This window comes from Scyliorhinus torazame, chromosome 8, assembly GCF_047496885.1.
Source record: "Scyliorhinus torazame isolate Kashiwa2021f chromosome 8, sScyTor2.1, whole genome shotgun sequence".
Lineage (NCBI taxonomy): Eukaryota > Metazoa > Chordata > Chondrichthyes > Carcharhiniformes > Scyliorhinidae > Scyliorhinus > Scyliorhinus torazame.
The window spans coordinates 264,530,597-264,544,495 of NC_092714.1; the positions used below are offsets into that span (position 1 = coordinate 264,530,597).

Here is a 13,899-nt window from a genome sequence, read left to right on the forward strand (position 1 = left end):
TCTTCCCTACATTGAGCTTATAGCCCGAGAACTCCCCAAACTCCCTCAGAGTCTGCATGACCTCCACCATCCCCTCCATTGGGTCCGCCACGTACAGCAGCAGGTCATCCGCGTATAGTGACACCCGATGCTCTTCTCCCCCGCGGACCACCCCCCTCCATTTATTAGACTCCCTCAGTGATATGGCCAAGGGTTCGATCGCCAATGCGAACAACAGGGGGGACAGGGGGCACCCCTGCCTCGTTCCTCGGTGCAGCCGAAAGTACTCCGACCTCCGCCGGTTCGTCATCACACTCGCCACCGGGGCGCTGTAAAGGAGCTTAACCCAGCTAATAAACCCTCCCCCGAACCCAAACCTATGCAACACCTCCCAGAGGTACTCCCACTCTACTCGGTCAAAGGCCTTTTCCGCGTCAATAGCTGCCACTATCTCCGCCTCTCCCTCCTCCGATGTCATCATTATCACGTTTAAGAGCCGCAGCACATTAGTATTTAATTGCCTGCCCTTTACGAATCCCGTCTAGTCCTCATGAATCACCCCCGGGACACAGTCCTCAATCCTCGTGGCCAGCACTTTTGCCAATAACTTAGCGTCCACATTGAGGAGCGAAATCGGCCTGTACGATCCACATTGCAGTGAACAAAGAACAAAAGAACAAAGAAATGTACAGCACAGGAACAGGCCCTTCGGCCCTCCAAGCCCGTGCCGACCATGCTGCCCGACTAAACTACAATCTTCTACACTTCCTGGGTCCGTATCCTTCTATTCCCATCCTATTCATATATTTGTCAAGATGCCCCTTAAATGTCCCTATCGTCCCTGCTTCCACTACCTCCTCCGGTAGCGAGTTCCAGGCACCCACTACCCTCTGCGTAAAAAAACTTGCCTCGTACATCTACTCTAAACCTTGCCCCTCTCACCTTAAACCTATGCCCCCTAGTAATTGACCCCTCTACCCTGGGGAAAAGCCTCTGACTATCCACTCTGTCTATACCCCTCATAATTTTGTATACCTCTATCAGGTCTCCCCTCAACCTCCTTCGTTCCAGTGAGAACAAACAGAGTTTATTCAATCGCTCCTCATAGCTTATGCCCTCCATACCAGGCAACATTCTGGTAAATCTCTTCTGCACCCTCTCTAAAGCCTCCACATCCTTATGGTAGTGTGGCGACCAGAATTGAACACTATACTCCAAGTGTGGCCTAACTAAGGTTCTATACAGCTGCAACATGACTTGCCAATTCTTATACTCAATGCCCCGGCCAATGAAGGCAAGCATGCCGTATGCCTTCTTGACTACCTTCTCCACCCTTTCAATGACCTGTGGACCTGTACTCCTAGATCTCTTTGACTTTCAATACTCTTGAGGGTTCTATCATTCACTGTATATTCCCTACCTGCATTAGACCTTCCAAAATGCATTACCTCACATTTGTCCGGATTAAACTCCATCTGCCATCTCTCCGCCCAAGTCTCCAGACAATCTAAATCCTGCTGTATCCTCAGACAGTCCTCATCGCTATCCGCAATTCCACCAACCTTTGTGTCGTCTGCAAACTTACTAATCAGACCAGTTACATTTTCCTTCAAATCATTTATATATACTACAAAGAGCAAAGGTCCCAGCACTGATCCCTGTGGAACACCACTGGTCACAGCCCTCCAATTAGAAAAGCATCCCTCCATTGCTACTCTCTGCCTTCTATGGCCTAGCCAGTTCTGTATCCACCTTGCCAGCTCACCCCTGATCCCGTGTGACTTCACCTTTTGTACTAGTCTACCATGAGGGACCTTGTCAAAGGCCTTACTGAAGTCCATATAGACAACATCTACTGCCCTACCTGCATCAATCATCTTAGTGACCTCCTCGAAAAACTCTATCAAGTTAGTGAGACACGACCTCCCCTTCACAAAACCGTGCTGCCTCTCACTAATACGTCCATTTGCTTCCAAATGGGAGTAGATCCTGTCTCGAAGAATTCTCTCCAGTAATTTCCCTACCACTGAAGTAAGGTTCACCGGCCTGTAGTTCCCGGGATTATCCTTGCTACCCTTCTTAAACAGAGGAACAACATTGGCTATTCTCCAGTCCTCCGGGACATCCCCTGAAGACAGCGAGGATCCAAAGATTTCTGTCAAGGCCTCAGCAATTTCCTCTCCAGCCTCCTTCAGTATTCTGGGGTAGATCCCATCAGGCCCTGGGTCTTATCTACCTTAATATTTTTTAAGACACCCAACACCTCGTCTTTTTGGATCACAATGTGACCCAGGCTATCTACACCCCCTTCTCCAGACTCAACATCTACCAATTCCTTCTCTTTGGTGAATACTGATGCAAAGTATTCATTTAGTACCTCGCCCATTTCCTCTGGCTCCACACATAGATTCCCTTGCCTATCCTTCAGTGGGCCAACCCTTTCCCTGGCTACCCTCTTGCTTTTTATGTACGTGTAAAAAGCCTTGGGATTTTCCTTAACCCTATTTGCCAATGACTTTTCGTGACCCCTTCTAGCCCTCCTGACTCCTTGCTTAAGTTCCTTCCTACTTTCCTTATATGCCACACAGGCTTCGTCTGTTCCCAGCCTTTTAGCCCTGACAAATGCCTCCTTTTTCTTTTTGACGAGGCCTACAATATCACTCGTCATCCAAGGTTCCCGAAAATTGCCGTATTTATCTTTCTTCCTCACAGGAACATGCCGGTCCTGTATTCCTTTCAACTGACACTTGAAAGCCTCCCACATGTCAGATGTTGATTTGCCCTCAAACATCCGCCCCCAATCTATGTTCTTCAGTTCCCGCCTAATATTGTTATAATTAGCCTTCCCCCAATTTAGCACATTCATCCTCGGACCACTCTTATCCTTGTCCACCAGTACTTTAAAACTTACTGAATTGTGGTCACTGTTACCGAAATGCTCCCCTACTGAAACATCTACCACCTGGTCAGGCTCATTCCCCAATACCAGGTCCAGTACCGCCCCTTCCCTAGTTGGACTGTTTACATATTGTTTTAAGAAGCCCTCCTGGATGCTCCTTACAAACTCCGCCCCGTCTAAGCCCCTGGCACTAAGTGAGTCCCAGTCAATATTGGGGAAGTTGAAGTCTCCCATCACCACAACCCTGTTGTTTTTACTCTTTTCCAAAATCTGTCTACCTATCTGCTCCTCTATCTCCCGCTGGCTGTTGGGAGGCCTGTAGTATACCCCCAACATTGTGACTGCACCCTTCTTATTCCTGATCTCTACCCATATAGCCTCACTGCCCTCTGAGGTGTCCTCTCGCAGTATAGCTGTGATATTCTCCCGAACAAGTAGCGCAACTCCGCCTCCCCTTCTCCATCCCCCTCTATCCCGCCTGAAACATCTAAATCCTGGAACGTTTAGCTGCCAATCCTGCCCTTCCCTCAACCAGGTCTCTGTAATGGCAACAACATCATAGTTCCAAGTACTAATCCAAGCTCTAAGTTCATCTGCCTTACCCGTAATGCTCCTTGCATTAAAACATATGCACTTCAGGCCACCAGACCCTCTGTGTTCAGCAACTTCTCCCCGTCTGCTCTGCCTCAGAGCACGGTAGCATAGTGGTTAGCATAATTGCTTCACAGCTCCAGGGTCCCAGGTTCGATTCCCGGCTTGGGTCACTGTCTGTGCGGAGTCTGCACGTTCTCCCCGTGTGTGCGTGGGTTTCCTCCGGGTGCTCCGGTTTCCTCCCACAGTCCAAAGATGTGCAGGTTAGGTGGATTGGCCATGTTAAATTGCCCTTAGTGTCCAAAATTGGCCTTAGGGTTGGTTGAATGGGGTTACTGGGTTATGGGGATTGGGTGGTGTGGGCCTCGGTAGGGTGCTCTTTCCAAGAGCCGGTGCAGACTCGATGGGCCGAATGGCCTCCTTCTGCACTGTAAATTCTATGATTATTTCACACTGTCCATATTCCCTAGTTCTCCCTCAATGCTCTCACCTTCTGACCTATTGCTCCCGTGCCCACCCCCCTGCCATACTAGTTTAAACCCTCCCGTGTGACACTAGCAAACCTCGCGGCCAGGATATTTATGCCTCTCCGGTTTAGATGCAACCCGTCCTTCTTATACAGGTCACACCTGCCCCGGAAGAGCTCCCAGTGGTCCAGATAACGGAAACCCTCCCTCCTACACCAGCTGTTTAGCCACGTGTTTATCTGCTCTGTCTTCCTATTTCTAGCCTCACTGGCACGTGGCACAGGGAGTAATCCCGAGATTACAACCCTCGAGGTCCTGTCTTTTAACTTTCTGCCTAGCTCCCTGAACTCCTGCTGCAGGACCTCATGCCCCTTCCTGCCTATGTCGTTAGTACCAATATGTACAACAACCTCTGCCTGTTTTCCCTCCCCCTTCAGGATTCCCTCTACCCGTTCGGAGACATCCTGGACCCTGGCACCAGGGAGGCAACATACCATCCTGGAGTCTCTTTCTCGTCCACAGAAGCGCCTATCTGTGCCCCTGACTATCGAGTCCCCTATTACTATTACTCTTCTGCGCTTTGACCCTCCCTTCTGAACATCAGAGCCAGCCGTGGTGCCACTGCTCTGGCTGCTGCTGTTTTCCCCTGATAGGCTAACCCCCCCCCCCCCGACAGTATCCAAAGGGGTATATCTGTTCGAGAGGGGGACAACCACAGGGGATTCCTGCACTGACTGCCTGCCCTTTCTGGTGGTCACCCATTTCTCTGCCTGCACCTTGGGTGTGACCACATTTAAATAACTGCGATCTATGATGCTTTCCGCCACCTGCATGCTCCTAAGTGCATCCAATTGCTGCTCCAACCGAACCATGCGGTCTGTGAGGAGCTCCAGTTGGGTGCACTTTCTGCAGATGAAGCCATCCGGGACGCTGGAAGCCTCCCGGACCTGCCACATCTCACAGTCAAGTGGGTCCTTGTCTCGCTTTAGAATCAAGGAAATTGTCACCTCTGACATTGTCGGGGGCAGGGTCCCCTCCTCTCTTGCCTCGTTAAAGGTCCTCACTAGTAGCGGGGCCAACAGGTCCACATACTTTCTATAGAACTCCACCGGGAACTCGTCCGGCCCCGGGGCCTTCCCCGCCTGCATACTCCCCAAACCCTTACTCAGCTCCTCCAACCCAATTGGTGCCCCCAAACCAGCCGCCTCTTGCTCCTCCACCCTTGGGAACCTCAGTTGGTCTAGGAATCCCCCCCCCCCCCCCCCCCCCCCCCGGGGATCAGCTCTTCATAGAAGGCCTTGAATACCTTGTTTAGTTTTGTTGCACTCTGCTCCCCTTCCATCTTTGATTCCCCCTATTTCCCTCGCTGCCGTCCTCTTACGGAGCTGGTGTGCCAGCATCCGACTAGCCTTTTCCCTGTACTCGTAGGCTGTCCCCTGCGCCTTCCTCCACTGTGCCTCCGCCTTCCCCGTGGTCAACAGGTCAAACTCCGTCTGGAGCCGTCGTCTTTCCCCAAGTAATCTTTCCTCCGGGGCCTCTGCGAATCTCCTGTCCACTCGCAAAATCTCCCCCACTAACTAACCTCTCCCTTTCCATGCCCTCTGTCTTCTCCCTATGAGCCCTGATGGAGATTAGCTCTCCCCTGATCACTGCCTTCAACGCCTCCCATACCACCCCCACTCGCATCTCCCTGTTGTCGCTGGCCTCCAAGTACCTTTCGATACACCCCCTCACCTTCCCACACACCACCTCATCTGCCAGCAGTCCCACGTCCAGCCGCCGCAGCGGGCGTTGGTCCGTCTCCTCTCCCAGCCCCATTTCCACCCAGTGCGGGGCATGGTCCGAAACGTCTATGGCTGAATACTCCGTCCCCTCCACCCTCGGGATGAGCGCCCTGCCCAGAACAAAAAAATCTATCCGGGAGTAGGCCTTGTGCACGTGGGAAAAGAAAGCAAATTCCCTGGCCTGCGGTCTTGCAAACCTCCATGGGTCGACTCCCCCCATCTGATCCATAAACCCCCTGAGCACCTTGGCCGCTGCCGGCCTCTTTCCCGTCCTTGATCTGGAGCGGTCCAGTGCTGGGTCCAGCACTGTATTGAAGTCCCCTCCCATTATCAGGCCTCCTACCTCCAGGTACGGAATGCGCCCCAACATGCGCTTCATGAATCCAGCATCATCCCAGTTCGGGGCGTATACATTTACCAACACCACCCACGTCCCTTGCAACCTACCACTCACCATCACATATCTCCCTCCATTATCCACTGCGATAGTCTTGGCCTCAAATGACATGCTTTCCCACCAGAATTGCCACCCCTCTATTTTTCGCGTCCAGTCCCGAGTGGAATACCAGTCCTACCCATCCCCTTCTTAACCTAACCTGGTCCGCCACCTTCAGGTGTGTCTCTTGGAGCATAGCCACGTCTGCCTTCAGTCCCTTCAAGTGCGTGAACACTCGAGCCCATTCACCGGCCCATTCAGGCCCCTCACGTTCCACGTTATCAGCCGGATTGGAGGCCCCCCCCCCCCCACACACACACCGACTAGCCATCTCCTTTTCTGGGCCAATTCCGTGTCTGCGTCTCCCTCACCCTCCAGTCCCCCAGCCGGGGGACCTCTGTCCCAACCACCTCTTCTGTTTCCCATTCCCTTTCGGCCAGTGCAGCAGCAACCTCCACCCCCTCTCCCCTCACCCCCCCCCCCCCCCCCGCTAGATCCCTGTCCAGCTTTTTTGCCCCCCCCCCATATCACTCCCGTAAGACAGCTGACCCCGGCTTACCCCGCCATCCCTTTGACTGACCCCCCCCCCCCCCCCCGTGTGGGAGTCTCCCAATCAATATACGTTCCTTCGTTCCCCTTCCCGCCTTTCTTCCTGCGCGTGGGAAAAGAACCTTGCGCTTTCCAAAGCCTGCCCCGCCCCCTCTGGCACAGCTCCTGTCGCGGCCTTGTCTCTCTCTCCCCAGCCCATATAACATTTCCTGCGCGTGATTGACCCCCTATATACAACAACCATCATACTTCAACCCTCAAACACCCCCTACCCTCACAAACCCTCAATTCGAGTCCAACTTTTCAGTTAGTATAAAGGTCCACGCCTCTTCGGGCGTTTCGAAGTAGTGGTGTTGGCCATTATGTGTAACCCACAGTCGCGCTGGCTGCAACATTCCAAATTTCACTCCTTTCCGATGCAGCACCGCTTTGGCCCGGTTGAAACCCGCTCTCCGCTTAGCGACCTCCGTGCTCCAGTCCGGGTATATTCTGATCTCTGCATTGTCCCACTTGCTGCTCCGCTCCTTCTTGGCCCATTTCAGGACCCTCTCTCTGTCCGTAAATCTCACCACCATCGCCCTTGGCGGCTCATTTGCCTTGGGTTTCCTCGCCAGCACCCGGTGCGCCCCTTCCAGCTCCAGCAACCTCGGGGGACCTCCGTGCCCATCAGCGCCACGATCATTGTGCCCGCATATGCCGCGGCATCGGCCCCCTCCACTCCTGGGAGACCCAAGATCCTCAGATTATTTCTCCTCGACCTGTTCTCCAGGTCTTCGAGTCTTCCCGCCCACGTCTTGTGTAGCGCCTCGTGCCGCTTCACTCTCACCGCCAGGCCCAAGAGCTCGTCCTCATTCTCACTCACTTTTTCCTGGATCTCCTGGATCTTCACCTCGTGGGCTTTCTGGGTTGCCCCAAGTCCTTCAATTAGGCGCCACCATCTCCTTGCGCAGCTCCCTGAAGCCGCGCTTGATGAATTCCTGCATCTCCTCTTTGTCCCCGGCCGCCGCCATTTTGCTTATTTTCCCTCTCTTCTCCCGCTGCTCCAATGCCACTTTTTTGGCTGTTTCGCTGCGGGTCCGGTCCATACAAGTTAGTAGGGGACCTCTCTCCTCTCTTCCCCACAGGTTGGCTGTAAAGAAAGTTCCGTTGGGGCTCTTCTAGCGAGCCCGAAAGTCCGTGTTCGCGGGAGCTGCCGAATCGTGCGGCTTAGCTCCGCATAGCCGCAACCGGAAGTCAACTATCCCAATATCAACTGGGATTCAGGCAATACAAGGGAAGCGGAGGGAGAAACAGTTGTGCAGTGCGTCCAGGAAAGTATTTTTAAACCAATTAGTGACGGACCCAACAAGAGGAGCTGCAATTGTAGACCTAGCTTTGGGGAACGAAGAAGTCCAAAGATGTGCAAGCTAGGTGGATTGGCCATGATAAATTGCCCTTAGTGTCCAAAATTGCCCTTAGTGTTGGGTGGGGTTACTGGGTTATGGGGATAGGGTGGAGGTGTTGACCTTGGGTAGGGTGCTCTTTCCAAGAGCCAGTGCAGACTCGATGGGCCGAATGGCCTCCTTCTGCACTGTAAATTCTATGATAATCTATGAAGGGCAAGTGGGTGAAGTGATAGTTGGTGACCATATCGGGGATAGTGATCACAATTCAGTTAGATTCAGTATTGCCATGGAAAAGGACAGGGATAAAGCAGGAGTAAAAATTTTGAACTGGAAGAATGTTGGTGGGGGGGGGGGGGGCAAATTTTACAGAAATTACAGGAAACATGGCTGAGGTGGACTGGCCAGCGCTGTTTGAGGATAAATCGGTGGAAAGCCAGTGGGATGTATTAAAAAGCAAGATCCTAAAAGTACAATGTTGACATGTCCACTCCAAAAAATAAGAGTGGTACTGCCAAATCTAGACACCCCCTTCCCCTGCCCCCCAGGGGGAAATCAAACTGAAAAACAAAGCATTCAATAGGCATACAGCATTGCAGATAGCCTAGATGAGTATGGGAAGTGCGGGGACAAAGTCAAAAACGAAACAAAGAAATCAAAAAGAGGGCATGAAAAAAAAAAATTAGCGAATAAAGTTAAAGAAAACTCAAAGATGTTTTACCAATATAATTAATGGTAAAAGGTTGTTGTATGATCCCTTATTTTCTAATAAGAGTCGAAGTCTGGTGGTAGGTTGAAATTGAGTTTATTTATTTTTTATTTTCTAAATTTAGAGTACCCAATTCATTTTTCTCCAATTAAGGGGCAATTTAGCGTGGCCAATCCACCTAGCCTGCACATCTTTGGGTTGTGGGCGTGAAACCCACGCAGACATGGGGAGAATGTGCAAACTCCACACGGACAGTGACCCAGAGCCGGGATTGAACCTGGGACCTCGGTGCCGTGATGCAGCAGTGCTAACCACTGTGCCACCCTGCTGCCCGAGATTATTGCAAAACTTAGTACAAATTCAAATATAAAAAAAGAGAACCAAAAAGCCCAGAGGGGCAGAAGAAAGGGAACAAAGAAGAGAACAAAGAAAAGAACCACGTGCACAAATACATGTGCACGTCTTTGTCCCCCATTGGTTTAGTATTCCTAAATTGTGACTCCTGATAGGCGCTCCTTCTCGCCATTTTATTCCAGCATTTATACTTGTATCTAATTTACCAGCTGTGCCTACATTGTTACATTGTCACATTTGTGGTTTGGATTCTGAAAATCTGATATGTTCCCACAATATATTTCCCCACAGTTGTAAAGGAAAAAGTGGGACCTATCAGAGAAGAAGAAGGGAACTTGTGTGTAGTTGCAGACGCTGTGGGAAGGGTTTTAAATGAATATTTTGCAGATAGTGACCCAGGAGGAACACTGAGATATTGAACGGGATAATCATGAAGACAGAGAGAGTACTCGAAGGGTTGAAATCCTTGGCCAGGTGGATTGCTTCCGAAGCTACTGAAGGAGGTCAGGGTGGAGATAGCGGATGCTCTGAGGATTTTCCAATCCTCACTAGATACAAGGGAGGAATCGGAGGGCTAGAGAAATGCAAATGTAGTTCCATTGTTTAAAAAGGGATCAAAGGATATACCAAGCAATTATAGGCCAGTTAGTCTAACTTCGGTACTGGGCAAATTGGTAGAATCAATGCTGAGATAGGATTAACTGTCATATAGAAAGGCATGGACTAGTCGGGGATAGTCAGCATGGACTTTTTAAAGGAAGGTCTTGCCTCACAAATTTGAATTAAATTCTTTGAGGAAGTGACAAGGGTTGATGAAGGTAGTGGAGTGGATGTCGTCTACGTGAACTTTAGCAAGGCGTTTGACAAAGTGCCACATGGCAGATTGATCAAGAAAGTGAAAGCTCAGGTGATGCAGGTCAAATATGGCAAACTGGATAATTAAAAAATTTTTTTTTTTCCAATTACGGGGCAAGTCAACATTGCCAGTCCACCTACCATGCACATTGTGGATGTGAGATCCACGCAGTCACTGGGAGTAAACTGGATGAAAGGTTGGCTTAGTAACAGGAAGCAGGGTAATAGTCGTTGGCTGCCCTTGCAGTTAGAAAGACCTCCTACATTCAAGTCTAAATCATTTATATAAACCACAAGCATCAAGGGCCCCAACACTGATCCCTGCAGGACCCCACTGGACACAGGCTCCCAGTCTCTGCTCCCGACCACTCAGCCAATTTTGGATCAAATTTGCTACCCGTCGCTATCGTCTCCCATGTGGAACTTTATCAAGAGCTTTGCTGAAGTCCAAGTCAACTATGCCAAATGCATTTCTTTCAGCTGCACCACCTGGTCACCTCTTCGGAAAACTCAAATCATGTTTGTCAGACAGACATGACCTCCCCTTAACAAAACCATGTTGACTGTTCTTGATTAATCCCTGCCTATCCAAATGCAGATTAATTCTGTCTCTCAGTGAAGAGCAATGAAACTATATTTTGTGTTTCAAATATTGTGCTTTCAGAAGTTAAGATTAATTTTGATCAACCTTTTGTTGTTTCCAGGGTGTTGCAAGATTTTACAAAGCCAAGAAGAAGCATGTCATCACTAGCCAGACAGAACATAAGTGTGTACTGGATTCATGCCGCATGCTTGAGACTGAAGGTTTTGAAGTGACCTATTTGCCAGTGAAGACCAATGGACTTATAGATTTAAAGGCAAGTTTTAATTTTAAAAACAATATATTTTTATTGAAGTATTTGTAAAATTTTATAACAATAACAGAAAAAGAACAGTAAACATTAACATGGTGAAAAAATAGACATTTCCCCAATCGGCTCTATCTTCACAAACCACATAAAATAACACTTAACCACCCCCCCCCCCCCCCCCCTCCCCTCGGAAAGCTGCTACTGCTGACATTTTGAATTTCTCCAAGAAAGTCGACGAATGACTGCCACCTCCGGGAGAACCCCAGCGTAGACCCTCGTAAGGCAAACTTTATTTTCTCGAGGCTGAGAAACCCAGCCATGTCATTGAATCCAAGTCTCTACTCTTGGGGGTTTCGATTGGATAGCACAATTGCTTCACAGCTCCATGTTCGATTCCGGCTTGGGTCACTGTCTGTGTGGAGTCTGCACATCCTCCCCGTGTGCGCGTGGGTTTCCTCTGGGTGCTCCGGTTTCCTCCCACAGTCCAAAGATGTGCAAGCTAGGTGGATTGGCCATGATAAATTGCCCTTAGTGTCCAAAATTGCCCTTAGTGTTGGGTGGGGTTACTGGGTTATGGGGATAGGGTGGAGGTGTTGACCTTGGGTAGGGTGCTGTTTCCAAGAGCCGGTGCAGACTCGATGGGCTGAATGGCCTCCTTCTGCACTGTAAATTCTATCTATGTAAAAAAGGATCCGTCTCCGGGCTACCAGGGAGGCAAAGGCCAGAACGTCGGCCTCTTTCACCCCCTGAACTCTCGGGTCTTCTGACACTCCAAAGATCGGCACCTCTGGACTTGGCACCACCCGCGTACCGAGCACCTTGGACATTGCCTTGGCAAACCCCTGCCAGAACCCTCCAAGCTTCGGGCATGCCCAAAACATATGGACATGGTTTGCTGGGCTTCCCGCACACCTCGCACATCTGTCTTCTACCCCGAAAAACTTGCTCATCCTCGCCACCGTCATGTGTGCCCGGTGGACCACCTTAAACTGGATTAAACTGAGCCTAGCACATGATGAGGAGGAATTGACCCCACTTGGGGCTTCTGCCCACAGACCCGGCTCTAACTCTTCTCCTAACTCCTCCTCCCATTTGCCCTTAAGCTCCTCCACTGGGGTGTCCTCCGCCTCCAACAGCTCCTGGTAGATGTCGGACACCTTCCCCTCCCCCACCCAGGTACCGGAAACTACTCTGACATGTATCCCCCGTGGCGGCAGAAGCGGGAAGGCCACCACCTGTTTTCTCAGGAAGGCCCACACTTGTAAATATCTAAAGCCGTTCCCTGGCGGCAGTTTAAATTTGTCCTCCAGCGCCTGCAGGCTGGGAAAGCTCCCATCGATAAACAGGTCATCCATCTTTTTGATACCTGCCCTCTGCCAGCTCTGGAACCCGCCATCCATCCTGCCCGGTAGAAACCTGTAGTTATTACATATCGAGGTCCAGACCTACGCGCCTTCCACCCTCTTGTGTCTCCTCCACTGCCCCCAGATCTTCAGTGCCGCCACCAACGGGCCGGCGAGAATGGCAGAGGTGCCGTTACCAGCGCTCCCAAACTGGTGCCTTTACATGACGCCGCCTCCAACCGCTCCCATGCCAACCCCTCCCCCAATACCCACTTCCTGATCATGACTATATTGGCCGCCCAGCAGTAATTGCAAAGGTTCGGCAATGCCAGCCCACTCTCCCCCCCCCCCCCCCCCAACTGCGTTCCAGCAGCTCTCTCTTTACTCGCGGGGCCTTATTCGCCCACACAAATCCCGAGATGAACTTATTCACCCGCTTGAAAAAGGCCTTGGGGATTAAGATGGGAAGGCACTGGGATACAAATAGAAATCTGGGGAGGACCGTCATTGGGACCAGCCCCTGACAGTTCCTTCAGACTGTCAATGCCATGGCCAGCGGCTCAATGGCTAGAGCAAATAATAACGGAGAGGGGACAGCCTTGCCTCGTCCCCCGGTGCAATTTAAAATACCCCGACCTAAGCTGGTTTGTGCGCACGCTTGCCACAGGCGCCTGGTACAGCAATTGCACTCACCAAATAATGTCCACATCAAACCCAAACCATCCCGGCGCCTCCCACAAGTACTCCCACTCCACCCGATCGAAAGCTTTCTCTGCATCCATCGCTGCCACAACCTTTGCTTCCTCTCTTTCTGAGGGCATCATAACAATATTTAAAAGCCTCCACACATTGGCATTAAGTTGCCTGCCCTTAACAAATCCAGTCTGGTCTTCCCCTATCAACCCCGGGACACAATCCTCTATCCTTGTGGCCAAGATCTTAGCCACTAGCTTGGCATCCACATTTAGAAGTGAGATTGGCCTGTAAGACCCACACTGTTCAGGTTCCTTCTCCCGTTTAAGAATGAGTGAGATCGAGACCTACGACTTTGTAGGGGGGAGAATTCCCTTCTCTCTAGCCTCATTAAAGGTCCTCATTAGCAGTGGGCTCAATGTCTCTGAAAATTTCTTTAAAAATTCCACCGGATAGCCATCCGTCCCTTTGAGTCTTGCCTGACTGCATGCTCTCCAGCCCCTTAATGATTTCTTCTATCTCGATCGAGGCCCCCAGCCCCTCCACCAGGCCCTCCTCCACCCTAGGGAACCTCAACTGCTCCAGAAATTGCCTCATCCCTTCTGCTCCCGCCGGGGGTTCCGACTCTCATATAATTTGCTGTAGAATTCCTTAAAAACTTCATTCACCCCCTCTGGGTCCAAGACCAAGTTACTCTCCTTATTCTTTACCCCACCAATCTCCCTGGCCGCCTCTCTCTTTTCCTAAGCTGGTGCACCAGCATCCTGCTCGCCTTCTCCCCATACTCGTAGACCGCCCCCCTAGTCTTTCTCAGCTGTTCTACCGCTTTCCCTGTGGTCAACAATTCAAACTCCATCTGTAGCTTACGCCACTCCCTCAGGAGCCCCGCGTCTGGGGCCTCTGCATAACTCCTATCCACCCAAAGTATCTCCTCCACTAACCTTTCCCTCTCCGCCCTTTCCCTGTTTTCTCTGAGACTGGATCGATATTAGTTCCCCTCTAACAAC

At 50.9% G+C, this 13,899-nt stretch overlaps 1 protein-coding gene across 2 annotated transcripts in view; it reads left to right on the plus strand.

The window, feature by feature from the left end:
• The window catches only part of nfs1 (NFS1 cysteine desulfurase), a 47,774-nt gene that overhangs the window by 13,802 nt on the left and 20,073 nt on the right, over positions 1 to 13,899 (plus strand). For both annotated transcript variants that reach the window (XM_072515267.1, XM_072515266.1), the window contains exon 5: positions 10,710 to 10,862. In XM_072515267.1, coding sequence (XP_072371368.1) covers positions 10,710 to 10,862 — 153 coding nt within the window. The remainder of the gene's footprint in view (positions 1 to 10,709; positions 10,863 to 13,899) is intronic.